Below are 17,097 nucleotides of genomic sequence, written 5' to 3' on the forward strand. Positions count from 1 at the left end.
AAAAGTAAATTGTCCGCTCCTGTGCATTGCCACCTTACAAGGCTGGTTATCTTGTCCCTTCATTTTATTCCTGAGACTCAAGTTTGGGCTTATAGAACCTTTATAGAAGGAGAAACTAAAGAACTTGATTTAGGCTTTCCTTCCATGTGCCCTTTCTGCTTTTGACTTTTCTAATCCCTGGTCTTCCATGGTAGCACACTGCACTTTTTCTGTTTATTTCTTTTCCTCTCTTCATGGACAGCTCCAACCCTCTAGGTTCCTGGCTTATGTCAACAAGAAAAAAAAAATTAAGTTCCCTTTTTGTTGCTGCTGACCCTTCTTAATGCTGACTGCTAGCTTTTCCCTAGGTTCATTTATCCTATTGAGTGCTCTTCTCTCCTCCCTAGTCAGCTCTATGGCAGGTCTCCCACTTCTTCCTTATAGAGGAAGCCTCCTTTTGACCAATTAGGAATTTATACAGTTGCTTTGTTTAGTAGTACATACAATCGGGTCCATCATTATTTTAGACTCTCTGCTAATTTAGAATCTTGGGATGACAATGTTAAATGAGATCTCAGAGATCATCCAATCTAGAGATCAAGCAACTATGAAAGAGAAGAATAATTTGTGAAGTTTCTGATAGGAGTTATATTCTCATGAATAGAACTCTCAACATTCAATTCTGATGTTGCCTCATGATATGGCAGTGATTCTGGGTTCCTAAAAGTTATATTAGGGAAGAATTGACTTCTCTAGTGTGATTCTAGAAGTAGACTTTCCATTTTCCAAAGATTGACCTAGCTAAAAAAGGAGAAGCAAACCATCAATTCGCTGGCCACTAGTTGATGAATTCCTTGGTCATGACAACCCATGAAACAAATAAAAATACAAAAGGTCCTCACTTCTGTGCAACCCATTTCTGCTTTTTCAGTGATTATGGTAAAATTACAGAAGGAGGCACAAAGGATACTAAGAATCAAAGTGACTGTTTTTTTTTTAACCAGGAATAATATATTTTATACATGTATAATTATATTAAATATATTTTCACATTAATTGTGTTGTGAAAGAAGAATCAGAACAAAAGGGAAAGACCACAAGAAAGAAAAAAAATGAAAATAGTATGCTTAGATCTGCATTCAGAGTTCATAGTTCTTTCTCTGAATGTGGATAATTTCCATTATGAGTTTTTTTGGAATTGTCTTAGATCATTGTACTGGTGAGAAGAGCAAAATCTGCCAAACTTGATCATTGCACAATGTTGTTGTTATTGTGTATACTGTTTTCTTGATTCTATTCACTTCATGCAGCATTAGTTTATGTAAGTCTTTCCAGTTTTGTCTGTAATCAGCTTGTTCATCATATATGCATGTATATATGTATATATATACATATGTATATGTACATGTATATATGTGTATATATATATATATATATATATATATATATAATTATTATCATATAGAACAACAGCATTCCATTATATTGATATACTACAACTTTTTGACCATTCCCAATTGGTGGGAATCCCTTAATTTCCAATTCTTTGCTATCACAATGAGAGCTACTATAAACATTTTTGTACATGTGGGTCCTTTTCCATCTTTTATGATCTCTTTGAGATACAGACTTAGTAGTGGTATTACTGAATCAAAGAGTATGGGTCACTAATAACATTAACAAAGATATTGTTGCTCCAAATGTGAGATCCTTGCCCAATAACCAAGAGAGGAAATAATCCTTGAGGGACTGAATCATATCAGTCTTGACATTCTCACAATAAATGAAACCAAAAAACAAAAGGAAGCTGTAGCTTAAATCAAAGGATAAATCAGGTTCTTCTCAAAAGGCAAATAAAGGAGTTGATAGAATTGTTTTTTCATTCAAGCAAAGATAACAAAAACATTTCAACAGCCATTGGGTCATCTTCTATTACAGGGCATATGGGAATTATTTGCTAAAATGCCACCATGAAAAGAATTGTAGCTTAAAGAGGGATCAAAATCATTATTTAAGATTGATGAAGAGTTAACAAAAGTCTATGAAGAATATATGTTCTCAATTAAATCAGCAGATATTAGGATGAGAGACATCATGATGGTTAGAGAATTGGTTTTAAAGTCACAAGGTTGTTTCAGGTCCTATCTCTGAAACATACAATCTGTGTGACCATTGGTAAGTTATATAACTCTCAATGTTTTATTTGAATTGCAGAATGGTTTCTGATCTACACTGGTTTAAGGAACTCTCTGGGGCCAATGGGAGTTCAGTACACCAATGAAATGATAGATCCTCAACAAAACAAACAAACAAACAAACAAAAAACACTTTGATATATGGTCAATTGAAAATGGTCATTAAGACATTGAAAAAAAACATGTTGTAAATTATGGTTCTGAACAGAATCATTGTATCTAGAATTAGAAGAGAAAGTGTTAATTGGAGATGGGAAGGAGGGAAATTTGCAGCAAATATCTTTGCTAATGATATATTATTTAGGATATATAGAGAACTGATACAGCTATATAAGAATAGGAAAAATTTTCCATTAAATAAATGATTAAAAAAAGAAATATAAGCTAGTAGTAGCCATATAAAAATGTTGCAATCATTAATAAGAGAAATGCAAATTAGAACAACTGTTAGATTTCACAGCACACCCATCAGATTGGCAAAGATGACAAAACACAAAACTGATAATATTGGTGAGACTGGTATACTAATGCACTGTTGGTGGAGCTGGGAATTGGTCCAACTGTTCTGGAAAACAACCAGAATTGTACTTTAAAAAGTCACTCACCCATACATACCATTTGATTATAGCCATACCATTATGAAGCCACTATGAGGAATATGGGAAAAGGAAGGATAAAGGAAGAGAAGAATGATTAAAAAATTGAAAGAACTTGTGGTTCAGGAGGAAGAAAGGAAAGAGTCCAAAGATTTACAGACTACTCAAAAGCATCATGTCTACACTCATGAATATTTTACTCATGAAAAGAATTTGGAGGCATTAAACAGCATCAGAAAAAGTGAAAATGATTACTTTTAATGGAGAGGAAACAATTTCTAATATGAGAATCATCCCTGAATCAGCATATGGTTGGACCACTGACTCTGAGCAAAGATCTAAATAAATATAGTTGGAAGAAAAAATAAAAATGAGAAAAAGATATGGCATACAATTAAATCAACTCCCTTTTTTTCCAGTTGTTTTTCAATTGTGACGCTATTTGAGTTTTTTGGACAAAGATACTAGAGTCATTGCCATTTTCCTCTCCAACTTAATCTTGTGAAAGCTGAGGCAAGCAGGGTTAAGTGTTTTGCCTGGAATAAGTATCTGAGGTCACATTTGAACTTAGGAAAATGAGTCTCCCTGACTTCAGACCTGGCATTTTATCCATTCTGTCACTTAGCTCCTCTAAATCAACTCTAGTCCCATTTATTAAATAAGCTGTTGATGTTGGAAAATGAGAAATGGATAAAGGAAAAGATACCAATACTAATTATAATAGCATATGGAGATTTAACTGAGGAAAATCAATCGCCAAAATGAGGAGACCAAAATAAGTCCAAAAACTAAATTAAGCAGCAAACATTTGGCTTAGTTGCTAAGCAGAATGGTATGGCTGTCAAGGGCAACACTGATTTAGAGTATAAACCCAATTTCAAACATCAGTTTAGAATAGTATTTGAAGATTATAAGCACTACTGTCTTTTAAAAATATATATTGTCTTATAAATTATCAAAAAATGATCAAAGGAAGAAGTTAAAATTTTGTATAGAGATCCAACTGAGCAAAGCCACCCAAAGTTTACTCAAGAAAAATGAAAAATGGGAAAAAAATTACCAAAAAAAATATAACAAACGGGTTTTGTTATTAAAGATAGTGGACAACCATATTTGCAGGTTAACTTTGAAGTCTCAGATATTACTTCTTTTGAAGAAATGGAAATTGTCCAAAAGAAAACAAAAATGAGAAAAGTAGTGTGAATTAGATTAAAGTTATACACAAGATGTCCAACTTGGTCATGATACATTTGTAAGGGTGAATAGGGATATCTGTTGGAAAGAAAGATATCAAAAGTTATGGGGAAAATTGCAGACTTTATCAGAAAGAAAAGAAAAAAAAAGAAAAATGATGTTTGAAAGAATATAAATAACTACTGACACAAAATACCTTCTTTCCCATTTGTAGGGAATTTTACAAAAAATATTTTACACCTACATGAAGAAATCTTTGATGAGGGTATTTGATGGAATCATGCTAGTTTTCTAAGTTCTAATTCAAATCATGCTCATGGTGTCATTGGTTCTCTTTAAGAATTAAGAACAACAACAACAACAGGTTCTTTATGAATACATTTTGGATGGAAAAAACTTAGAAAAATACAGCTAAGGTCTTACTATGCTTATTCTTTAAGTGAATAAAATATTTGGCTTCAATTTTTTTACATGATTCCTTTAGTCTGGTGAAGCCTATGGACCTCTTCTCAGAATAATCTTTTTAAATATATAATTTCAAAACTAATTATAGTGATTCATTTTATATATATGTATATCTACATCATTTATCATTTTAAAAAATCAAGTTTATAGATCCCTGAGTAAGAATTCCAGTCATGAAGAAAAAAAAAAAACTTCCTTAAATTGCCCTCCAACAAGATACCTCTTACCTATATGTTGCCTATAGATCTACAAGATTCCAAGGCTGTGTAATAGACAATTTTGTTGGACTACCTTGTGATTATTAATCTCAGGCAAAGCATAAAATGGGAAAATTTATGCTCTCCAAAAGTGTTTATCATCGTCATGGAGAATATCTGGATCAAAGTCCAAATGGAAGAGTAATTTCCCACAAATTATGAAGTCCTCCAGATGTTTTTCCTTGTGAATGAAATCTTATTGATTACATCAATCTCTGGAATACTGCAGAATCTCCTAAAAAATTCCAAGTCATTTGAGTTTGTCCTACTGATCCTCAAAGAAAAAAAAAAAAAAACCAAGCAAGCATGACATTGTTGGATATAGTTGATCTAGCAGCACCCATATCTTGGAAAGACACTGGATGGACAATGAATTGGATCTAGAATTCAAAAGGAGGCAATCAGACTGATTGCCTTTGGAAACTCATGTGATGCTTTCAATAACCTCAAGCTTTTCACTGAATTAAAGGTTTCAAAAATTTTGATCTCTTTGCTTCTTCATAAATTCATCCATCTGTTAGTTTATTATATTGAAATATACTATAAAAGGCCCAACTTATAGATAATGTTCTTTTGGTGATATAAAATGTTTATATGTAATGGAACATTACACTCTCCAAGGAATGGAATTGGAGGGTCACCTAAATGGCAAAAGAGATATCCTTGGTAGCTCTACAGTGAGGTTCAACACATTACTAACCAAGGATTGTGCAAGTGAATTGGTATTGGACCCGTGGTATGAGCAACCACTGGCCAGCCCTTCAACTCAACTGCCATCAGTGCAGTGGCAAGAAAATTCACCACAAAGGCTTAGTTTGATGTTTATTCCCAATGAAAAATATATGAGAGGGCATGTATGGATTGTCCTAGGTGATAGGGCATGGATGGGTTGCAACCTACATCACTGGAGGGAGTACTTGCATCACTGAAATTACAAATCCATCCAAATATCAAAGTAAAATGAAGTCAGTCATACCTTGTACTGCCAATCTCACAGTATGGTTGTGAGAAAATTCATTGGAAAGCTTGAAAATGCTAGAGAAATTGGAGTTGTTGCTGTTATTACTAAAGATACATACTGTTTTTTCTTTGCTCAATTATTCAGCCCTTTGTTTTAATTTACCTACATAAGTATAAGCCTTTATTAGTCCTAAAATGGCCCTAATTTGATGCTTAAGTAGTCTGCTCCCAGAGGATTTTTAAAAATTTTAACTCAAAGCAAAATGTGATGATTATAAACCAACAATTTTACCTGCTAACCCAGTGAGCCTGTTGTGGTCCATTTTCATCCCCTATTTAAACAATATTTTCTAAAATGTTGATGTATGTACCGTAACTTACATTTAAGTTCGCTATAGAACACGTTTGTCAGTGAAAGAATCTCTTTCTCACTAGCAGGTAATTATTAGCCTTTCTCTTCCTCATGTAGGATTCGTATTATTGTGATTCATCCTAGTTGCTAATTACCTGACATTTTTGACATGCCAAATTTATCTAAAGAAGGTAAGATTTAGGCTGGAACTCTTCTTAGGTTTTACATTATTTAAAGTGATTTCACAATATGTGCGTGGTTGTCACACACAATGGTAAAAATTTACTTTGAATCATAGAGTGTCAGGTCTGGAATGGATCTAAGAACAAAGAATGTCAGAGCTGGAAGGACCTGAGAACTGGGAGTGTCAGAGTTAGAAGAGATCATAGAACAGAGAATGTCAAAGTTGGAAATGAACTTAGGAAAGAGAATATCAGAGCTTGGAGAGATTAATTTAGAACCTAGAATATAAAGCTGGACAAGACCTTAACAGGTGAATTGTAAGAGCTGGAAGAACTACTAAAATACAGACCATTATAACTGGAAGGAATATTAAAACATGTAATATGAGAACTGGAATGAACCTTAGAACTTTGGATGTGAGAGGTGAAAAAGACATCTCTTAAAAGACTCAATTTCTTCATTGGGAGGTGGAATTATGTGATGGAAGGTGTGTTAAACTTGAGATCTGGAAACTACAGTTAAAATGCTGCCACATGGAGCAGCTAAATGGATAAAGTTTCATTCTTGGAGTCAGGAGGACCTGAATTCAAATTCAGCTTTAGACATTTACTAACTATGTGATCCTGGACAAGTCACTTAAATCTGATTGCCTCCAAAAAAGAAGAGAAAAGAAATCTCGCCTCACATAATTAGAAATTAGACTTTGGATTCATTCCTTAAGCGCTTGGAGTCTCTTCATCTGTTTAAAAAAAAAAAAAAAAAGAAAGAAAGAAAAGAAAAAAGAAAAAAAAAAAGACAAAAGGAATAACAATACTCAAACTAGCTATCACACAGAATGGCTATGAAGAAAGCATTTTGCAAACCTTAAAGGACTATATAAATGTCCATGAATAACAAGAAAGAAAATGAGACCCACACAGAGAACAGACTTCTTGTATTTAATGCAGTTAATCAGTAGTCAAGCTGGATGGCATATTTCCTGCCTCTTAGGCGTCTATACTATTTCTCTGTTTTTTTAAAAGCTTTCTGTTTCTAATAGTCTAATCTCACCAATGTAAGTTCTCCAGGGACTATGTTAATAAAAGATTCATAATTCACAAATAACTACAGAGAACCAATTACTTTCTCCTCATCTTTGGTATATGGGGATTGTCGCTAAAGTACCTTTGGCTATTGTCTAGGCTCTAGAGACTTGTTTATACTGTTCAGTTGGAATTATAGATTCATAGCTCACTAGAATGAGAAAGGACCTTAGAGATCATCTAACCTAATTCTTTTTGGGGGAAGAAATCAAGGCCCACTGAAGGCAAGTGGTTTAAGTCCCATGTTCGAAGAGCAAATCACAGGGACCACATTTAGGTCTTTTTACTTCTAGTCCCAATGCTTTTGTGATAGGAACATTTTGGTACTTTGATATATTGGTGTTTTTTCATAAGCAGAGAAAATCCTAGAGAATTAAGGTCATTATCTAGAAAATTTAGAGAGGAAAACCTGCTTTTTGGAGTTGACACATGTTGATTAATTTATATTCTCATTCTTTGGACAAAGGAGAATACCTTCTACAAAGTGTTCTTACCTCTCAAGGTTATTAAGTACCTTGCAAATTTATTTATTTATTTAGCAAATTTAGTTGCATTTTTGTGTTTTTTTCAGCCCTCACATGTATCTTAAGATCTTAATAATTACACTTTATTTTTCTGAGAACATCACTCTTTTACCTCATTCTAATGAGATTGTGGGACTATAGATTTAGAAGCAGAAAAGACCATAAAAATCATCTTATCTAATCTTTTCCATTTACAAATTAGGCCATTGTGGCCCTTGGAAGTTTCCCTTTACTCAGTCTCAGACTTCCCAATCCAGTGCCTGCACTTTCATGGTGCTGACATTTCTCCCCTTCATTTTATGGGCAGTTTAAAAAAAGAGCAAAACACTAAACATGAGAATGATTCACCTAATTTAATACAGAGTCTTGTTGGGAAACCCAGGAAACTCAATCTCTTGATATTCAAGCTCCTTCTCTGTCTACCAGACTATATTATTGTCTTGTCTACTTTGATTTAAGAATTTTAATCACTCTAGAAAACTTCATCATGTGCTTAATTACTGTCTTTTCTGAGATCCCACTTTTAGATAGATCATTTAGAGTTTCCTTTTGAAAATATCAAGTAAAATCCTGCTAATTAAAAATTGTTAGAGCTAGAAGGGATATTAGAATGTAGCATATCAAGGCTTGACGAGACTTTAGAACCCAAAATGTCAGTTTTGGAAGGGACCTAAGAATCATAGAATGTCAGAGCTGAAAAGGGCCATCGAATATGGAATATAGAACTATGAAGGATCTTAAAACAGGAAGGCTGGGAGAAGCTTTGAAGCATAGCATGTTAGATCTGGATGAGGCTTTAGACCCTAGAATAATCAGAGCTGCAAGACACTCTAGCATATTAGCATTAGGAAGGACCAGGGAACACAGAATATCAGAGCTGGATGGGAGACCAGAACATGGATTGTCAGATTTGAAAGGAACATAGAACACAATATCAGGACTGGAAAAGACCTTAAAAAAGTGGAATGTTTAAAACTACCTTAGAACATAGAATGTCGAGGATGAAAAAGAGTGTGAAATGTCAGAGGTGGAAGGGATTCAAAAACTTGGATCAGATTTGAAAGAGTAGAATATAGAATGTCTTAAGAGACCTTAGAACATAAAATGTTCTAGCTGGGTACGACTTTAGGAAATGGAACATTAACTCTGGAGGGCGCTTTAGAAGATGATAGGTGAAGTTGAGTAGAAAATGCCAGGGCTGTGAGACATCTTAAAACCCGGAATTTGTGGTCACAAGGGTTCTGAGGTCGTTTTCCACTGGGAGTGGTTGGAGCTTCAATCATTTAGACCAACTCCTTCTTTTAACAAAGGAGGAAAATTAGAATTCAAGAGATAAAGGTACTTGCCCGTGGCCGTACAGGAAGCCAGAAGCAGGACTGGGCCCAGACCCTAAGTCTATGCTGAGGTAGAATTGGCTTTTACAGAGCTTAAGTTTTTAAGGGCTTAAAAACCAAATCTCGCTTCTTCTTGTACAGTAGAAAGGGGAAACTGAGAAATGGGGCCATCTTTTCTATGATGTCAGGAGTTTCTTGTTTTAAGTTGTTAATAAGAGTAAACCTCTCACTGTCCTGACCGTACCTCTTGCCCAGTTCCCCGAATTCCTAGCCCCCTGATGCTTTCCTCGGCCTGGGCGGTTGGACTGAGGGCGGGAATCCCCTCCTGTGCTTTCTGCGTCCCCCTCAGCACCAGGAGGGATGCAAGGGGCTGAGGCTTTTGTATCTTTGTAGGGATGGCTCAGCCGCCTCCACCCTTTCTCCCTGGGATTGGTCGGCCCCGGTGCTTATTAAATTATGTTTTAGTTCCATGTATGTGTGTCTTAAGACACCAAGAGGGTCCAAGCTTAATTAAGAGAACCGCGGAATCCTCAGCTATTAATTAGCGAGTGACTCACATGGGCATTGTCCCCAGCCAGCAGGGAGCTTGCTTGAGCCCGGAGGAGCCGGGCACCCGAGCTGGGATGGAGCTGCCGCAGCCCGAGCCCCGGCTTCCCGATCGCGGCGGATCTGAGCAGGCTTGGCTCCCGGACAGAACGTGGGTACGGCGGGCGGAGTGGCCGCCCCTACTCCCGTGGGGAGCCCCGCTTCCCCCGCTTGCCCGCCAGCCGCCCCGGGCCGGCCCCGGCTCGCTACAGGTTCGGAGTCATCCCCACCCACTTCCCCCGGGCCGGCCCCAAAGTGCCTGCCTCCTCCGTCCGCTGCGGGCCAAGCCTGGGCTTCTGGCCGCAGAGCGCCTTGGCCCTGCCCTCGCCCTAGAATAAAGTAGCGGCCGCAGACAGCGCCTCCCCTCAATGCACGCGAGCTAGCGAGCGCAGCAGCCGCCGCCGCAGCAGCAGCCCGGAGGAGCGGCGAGCAGAGCCCAGCCCGCGAGCGCCCCTGCCTCAGCCCGAGCCCAGCCTGCCCGCCCAGCGGAGGAGGAGGAGGCCCCCGGCCCCGGCGGCAGCAGCAGCCGCAGCGTCAGCCCAGCAGCAGCGCGCCCGGCCGCCCAGCCACGGGTAAACTCCCCTCTCCGCGGCTCGGCAGCGCCCGTGCCCGGCACCGGGCGCCTCCTCTCTCCTCCTTCTTCTCCGACACCGCATTGCATTAAACCCTGGCTGCAGCTAAGCGCGGCAGCCTGCTGCATCTGACGCCTTAGTCCCTGTTGCCTGTCGAGCCAAGCAGTAGCTTTCTGTCCTCCTTTCCGCCCTCTCCCCTTGCCCTCTCGCGCTCAGCCGGGTGTCCCTGCGTGCAACCAAATGAACTTGGCCTCTGGACTCCGGGCACGCTCATGTCTCCCCACTGCCGAGAGACTGGGTGAATTCTTGGCTTTGCCCTACTTCATCTCCCCCCCCCCCCTTTTTGAATTTTCGGGATGACAGCCACAGAAGCCACTTTTATTCCCTCTGTATCAGACACAGGAAAGAGCTAAAGTTTGCAGAGCAACCTGCAAAGAGAACTTTCTTCCAGGGGCAAGAAAGCCGTGGTGTGTGTGTGTGTGTGTGTGTGTGTGTGTGTGTGTGTGTGTGTGTGTGTATGTATACACACAAGGCTGGAGCAGGAAAAAAGCTTAGTTCTCCCGAGTGGCTGCTCTCTGCCCCTCCCTTTTCGAACCAGGGAATTTGTTGAGATAAAGTGATGAGATGAACAAGTAGTAGGAGAGGGGATAGAGAGAAGAGAAAGAGTGGGGAAAAAGAAGTGGGGAGCGAGAAGGGGAATAAAGGAAGGGAGAGGGGAAAACGAGAAGAGAGGGAGAGCAGAAAGTGGCAAGGGGAGGGGAGAGAGAGAGAGAGAGAGAGAGAGAGAGAGAGAGAGAGAGAGAGAGAGAGAGAGAGAGAGAGAGAGAGAGAGAGACTGTCACAGGGAGCTGAGCTTGGAGCAGGCTCTAAGGCGTACACTCCAAGAAACAGAAAGGCATGATTTGGGGGTGGGGTGGGGGGAGGGGGGCTGGAGGGAGCGCTAAATATTTGGTTGGGTGTTACCGTGTGACAGCAGTGATGGGGGAAAGCTTTTTCTTTGCTCGGATCTGATTTCCTGGTGCTGTCTTCTCTCTGGAATGCAAAACCTCACACGATGGAAACAGGTTTGTCATCCTAGCTCGTGTGTGTGTCGGATGGTAGAAATGATAATAACAGTATCGTTCACCTCATTATTTTGTCCCTTTGCTGTTCTTTAGATTTTTTTTTTTTTTAAGAGAGATGAATCTTGAGATGCAGCTGGGTCCTTGCATCCATAGCGGTGCCTATAATTGCCACTTGATTACAGCTAAAATACCCTTTAAGATTAAGTTTCCTGAAATGATTTAAAAATAAACACAGATGGGAAGGGGGGGGGGAAGCTGTAATGAAGCCCTTGGACTTTTTTTTGTGGAAAATTTAAATAAAGTGAATATTATCTTTTAAAAAATGTGTCCTCTATCTTAGCAGTTGGAGGGGACCATCATCTCTCCCCCCCACCCCATCTTTGAAATGGAGTGACGTGTTTTTGTTTTTTTAAACTGGTTTCCTTAAAATGCTGCTGACTTTGAATCTCTGTAGACAGGACCCTTTCCCCTTGCTTATGAGCATTTTGGTAATATCTCTTCATTTAGGCGTGCCTTTTTTTCCCCCCCTTTCAAGGTCCTGAAGAGGCTGCCAAAATGCCTGAGGAAAGTTCTCCTAGGCGGACACCCCAGAATGTCCCTTATGAGAGCCTTCCCCATCTGGTCAATGCAGATGGGCAGTATCTCTTCTGCAGATATTGGAAGCCCAAAGAGATGCCAAGGTGAGTGTTTCTAAGTGATATGTTTGGACTGTGTAGAAATAAGAGCCATTGGTCTTCTCCATTTTCACTTCTAGTTCCATTTAATTTTTGGAGACACCCAGAGGCTTAGAGGATAAGGAGTTGTACACATTTGTTTTGGGGTGGTTTAAAGTTATCTGAATTCAGTGATACTTCCTATTCTTAGACATGGAATAAATGTAAAAAGTAATATTTGATGAGGTTTTTTAAATTTATGAAATAAAAGTCTATTTTCACTATAACAACAAGAATACAAATTCTATCATCTGGCAATTAAAAAAAAATATTCCACATGTTCATGAGTTTTTTTTTTTTTGTACTTGAGTGGGTTTCCTGCCACATATTGACATTAATTTAAAATCAAATCCCTTGATTAGATGTAATCACTTAATCAGATAAGGAGATAGGAAGGCTTTCTCCTCTTCTTAATCCTTTTCCTATATTGCTTTCTTTGATTTTGTGGTTGAGGAAGCATAAATATGTTATTTGTGAGGGGAAACTGCCTAGTTTTTATTTCCTCCTTGTTCAAATTAGCTCAACTACTTTTTGCCTTTTCTGTCAAAGATAAATCTTACCATAAGAAATGGGCATTCCTCTCTAGATGAAAAGGCAGCTGGCGTGTTATTTGTCTCTTCTAAAGGCAAACAGGAAAAAACTCTGTTTATGTTGTGCAAGGCAAAAATAATTTATGAGGTTGATTATTTAAAGGACAAGGGGAAAGTGAAAATTTCCTCTCTGATGGACTCATTACCTGTCCTAGTGTTGTCAAACTGCCTCTAAATGTCCCCTTCCCCAATTTCTGTTTCTTGAGTTGACTTCTGCTTATACCCTTCAGCATTACTGATAGCATTGCAATAAATTTTCCTCTGGTTCTTCTCTGTATTTAGGTGTATGTAAACTCAGGTTCAGTGAACAGCATTTATCGTTCTTCTAGAGGTGTGGCCTTTTAAGACAGTTTTTCAGTTTGAGACCACCTGTTCAAGAATGGCTATTTTTGTCTCTATAAATGTCTTCCAAAAATCGAGGAATAGCCTGGCATCCTTTCTACCCCAATCCTGGCACTAGCCTTAAAATTTCACTCGAAAGAAGATTGTGTGTGTGAGTGAGTGTGTGTGTGTGTGTGTGTGTGTGTGTGTGTGTGTGTGTGTGTGTGTATGAAACAAAGTTGTCAGGGATTATAATGCTAATTAATTATTAATTGTTCACTAGATTGTAGTTCCACTAGATTGGAGATTAGAGAATTAAAAGTCCTCGTTTTGGTGTCTGTACAAATTAGTAATACGCCAGTGAGTTCTTTGATCCACAAATGAAAGGATGGTAAAGAAATGAAAGGGAAAGTTTTTCATCTCTTGGTTGCAAACTCTCAGAACTTTGTTGGCTAGGAAGTTAATTGAGAGGGACAGTGCTCTGGTTTGAGGACAATAACATAAACAGGAGCAGCATTATTCAATCATAAGTATGTTGGATTGATGGTATGACAGTAGGTCAAGGGTGGTTAGTAATGGGCACAATTGGTCTTGTTGCAACACAAGGAGTTGTTGGGTTATGTTAAGTTCTTGGAAAATCAGTGAACATAGTTGAGAAATTAATAGGATTTGGAGCAGGAAGGAAAGTTAGAAGCTAGTTTATTCTCCTCATTTAAGAGATAAAGAAATTAAAGCTCAGTGGGGAAAATGATGTGCCTAGAGTAATACAAATAGTAAACAGCAAAGCCAGGAGAATTCAGACCTAGATCACAGGGCCAAAGGACTGAGATGTGGAGAAAATGTTAGAGGTGGTCTAGTCCAACACCTTTATTTTACAGATGAAGAATATGAAAGGAAAAGAGGGATATAATCTGCTGAAGCTCACCCACGTTTGTAAGTGGCAGTTTCACTTACAGATCAAGAGACTCTCTCTTGTTCTCTTCTGATCTGTCCATAGCTCTTTCTACCATTCCTTGCTGAATGCTTTATTTCTTTCTATGTCTCTGGAGAGACTGGTGAAACATATACAAACACCTTCTCAGAATCATGTTTTAAATACATAAAATAGAACATGCAGAATTACAAAGAAAACCAATCATATTGAAAGTAGTTATCAAAAAAATTTTTTTAAGTTCAGAGACTAAAGATTCAAAACTTCTGAGATTTCTAGAGTGTCCAGATGCACTGAATCTTCATTTCTTCCATTCTTCATTTCAGTTCTCCTGTGTGGCTATTGCTTCAGGGGATCAGTCTGGAGTCTGTACTCTTAATAAACTTTCATTATGTTCCTACTATGCACACAGCCTTATGCTGAGAGGGATAGAAAGATCAACAATAAAAAAGATAGTGATGGTGATGGTGATGATAGGGACTGAACTTTTAATTTTAATGGCATAAAAAACTAGCAGTTGAGAAAATTCCCTCTACCAATGGAGGTCAGTATCTTTCAGGTTTAGCTGGTGGGTTGGAGCACTGAGAAACATTTCCCTAGGGTCACATCGTGCCAAAGGTTGAACTCAGGTTTCACTGAATTACTCCTGGATGCTTCTATGATTATGATGGGATGGAGATGATGACATCAGTAACAATAAGAATAGCCAACCCTGATATAGTGCTTTAGAGCATACAAAAAGCTATATGTACATGATCTTACTTCAGTATTAGGCAAACCTGGTAAATAGTAATAAGTATTATTAAACCTGTTTTTACAAATAAGAAAAACAAAGCTCAGAAATAAACACAACTTATAGTAGTGCAGCTAGTATGTTAGGATATTAATTCAGGTCTCTTCTAACTTCAAGTTCAGTGCTTCTTCCGTAATACCATGCTATGAATTATGACAAGATATGGTCTTTGCCCTCAAGTAGTTTACAATCTAGTTTGGGCTCTGAACTTTGTAGAGAAATAAATATAATAACTGACTAGAACATATTAGGTGCCTAACAGAGGAACAAAGTGTTATATATGATGGTCATCAGGGAGAACTGACTTCTAGGTGAAGAAATAAGGGAAAGGCCTCATGGAAATGGAAGTTTTTGTGTCATACCTTAAAAGGATGAGCAGACTCTGAAGAGATAAAGACTGTAAGAAGAAACAGAGGAAAAAATGCTCTCTAGGTAGACAGAAGGGTAGCCAAGCGGTGCAGTGGATAGGGTGTTGTGTTTGGAGTCAGGAAGGCCCAAGTTCAAATTTGAACTCAGACACTAGCTATGTGACCCTGAGCAAGTCACTTATTCCTGTTTGCCTCGGTTTCCCCATTTGTAAATGAGATGGAGAAGGAAATACTATACCACTCCAGGATCTTAAAAACAACAACAACAACAACAACAACAAACAAACAAACCCAAAGGAGGTGGTGAAGAGTTGGACACAACTGAAAAATGACTCAATAGCAACAACCAAAAGGTAGGTAGTACAGCATGAACAAAAGTGTAGAGACTGAAAAACTTTATTGGCTGATTGGTATCCTTCATTCTCTAAGAAGACCAGTCACCATACTGGGTCAACATACAGTGTATCTGACTGACTGATCAGACCCATATAATCTCAGAAGGCTCCATCACAGGTTCAGCACAAATAGGCCACATGAATGCTTCTAAATTTGCACATCTCACATTTCTTTTGCGCTCAGAAGAAAAATTTGCTAATACCTCGAGGGAGGGTGTAAAGCCTAGTTTCACTTTAATACTGGGTGAAGAAATAGTTGAGAAAATTTCTTGTTTATACCAAGAAGATAAATTCTTTGAATATAGTATTTTGGTCAAAGGGACTTAGTTCTTTATTTGTTCAGGAATTCTTCCATACTTGGGGTCCTGTGTATACTTTGCACTGACTAGGGATATAGAAGCACTGACAAAAATGGAGGGAAAAGAGGCATCATGGTAGCAGGCTATTGAATAGTGCTGATTGCATGTATTTTACTCCAAAGAAGACTAGTGGGTAAGCCAAGTGGGTGGGAAGTGGGAAGGATAAACAAGGGGGACTGAAAAAATTTCTCAGCTGAAAAATCTCTTTCCTTCATGTATCACTGAATTGATATGCTTTTGCTTAACAAATTTCTTCCTGGGGGTGCACATCCCTGTCTACTCCCTATCCACCTGGAGAATTGATCCTATCCTTAATCCTCATCACCTACTTGGGACTTAAGTATAGATCTCTAATATAATGGTCCCATGGTGTCCTAGTCTGCCTTTAGTATCAGTAGAGTAGATATCCCCAAATGGGGTATAGATCTGGTTTGTATCCTACAAAATTCAATTTGTCTGGTTCAGTGTAGTTTCCTTAATTCAGGTGAATCCAAGTTCTTTGAATTTAGATCTCCCAGTTTAGTCCAAAACTTTACTAATCAGCCTCTTCTATTCTTCCCACACATTGGGAGAAAGAGGAAGGAGGAAAAAGAGGAATTCTAAAGCTATATGCCATTGGAGGAAAAGTAGGTCAGATAGCATCTCTCATTCTCTCTTCCTTTTGTCTCTCTATTATGGATACTTACAAATTCCTAGAAATCTCTAGAATTTATCTTCCTCAAATATCTATTTTTAAAGTTTTAAAAATCATAAATGTAATAACAAAATAAAATGGAACAAGTAAATAAATCAACAAAAAGATTAAAATTACATTTAAAATGACATTCTAAACCTTTTACATTTTGATAACAGAAAAAAGTATGTTTACCAATGCAGTAATAATTTTATTTGCTTTGCATCTCTTTTTGAATTTTTTTCCCATTTGTATTCTTGAAAAAGCTTCATGTCATTGGTGTGAGATAAAGACCTTTGCATTCAGAGTTAGAAGAAATATTTCAGCTATGAGACTAATTTTGCTCTTTGAGGCTCAATTTTTTCATCTCTAAAATGAGGATAATACTACTTACACTAACTACTTGATAAGGGTGCTCTGAGGAAAATGCCTTGTGAATCTGAAATCAATAAATGTGAGTTACATATAGTGTGGGGGAGGGGGTAAATTTATCAGGACACTATTGATCCATTGATTATCTCCACCCTCCAATGATGTAATTGCAGAAGTAAAGGGGCTAGTCTCAGAAAGAACAAGATGTTAAGGTCTTGAATGAAGTGGAAAGGAGCTTAT

At 38.2% G+C, this 17,097-nt stretch overlaps 1 protein-coding gene across 6 annotated transcripts in view; it reads left to right on the forward strand.

Annotated features, from left to right (window-relative positions):
* MGLL (monoglyceride lipase) overlaps positions 1 to 17,097 on the forward strand; it is a 179,891-nt gene that overhangs the window by 20,830 nt on the left and 141,964 nt on the right. For 2 of the 6 annotated variants that reach the window (XM_074283764.1, XM_074283762.1), the window contains exons 1-2: positions 10,913 to 11,342; positions 11,878 to 12,022. In XM_074283764.1, the coding sequence (XP_074139865.1) occupies positions 11,333 to 11,342; positions 11,878 to 12,022 (155 nt within the window). In that variant the 5' untranslated portion in view covers positions 10,913 to 11,332. Of the gene's footprint in view, positions 1 to 9,976; positions 10,279 to 10,909; positions 11,343 to 11,877; positions 12,023 to 17,097 lie in introns of those variants that run through there. The other 4 variants (XM_074283765.1, XM_074283768.1, XM_074283766.1 and 1 more) reach the window with 4 other exon arrangements.

The sequence above is a fragment of the Sminthopsis crassicaudata genome, chromosome 1, assembly GCF_048593235.1.
Source record: "Sminthopsis crassicaudata isolate SCR6 chromosome 1, ASM4859323v1, whole genome shotgun sequence".
NCBI classification, from domain to species: Eukaryota; Metazoa; Chordata; class Mammalia; order Dasyuromorphia; family Dasyuridae; genus Sminthopsis; species Sminthopsis crassicaudata.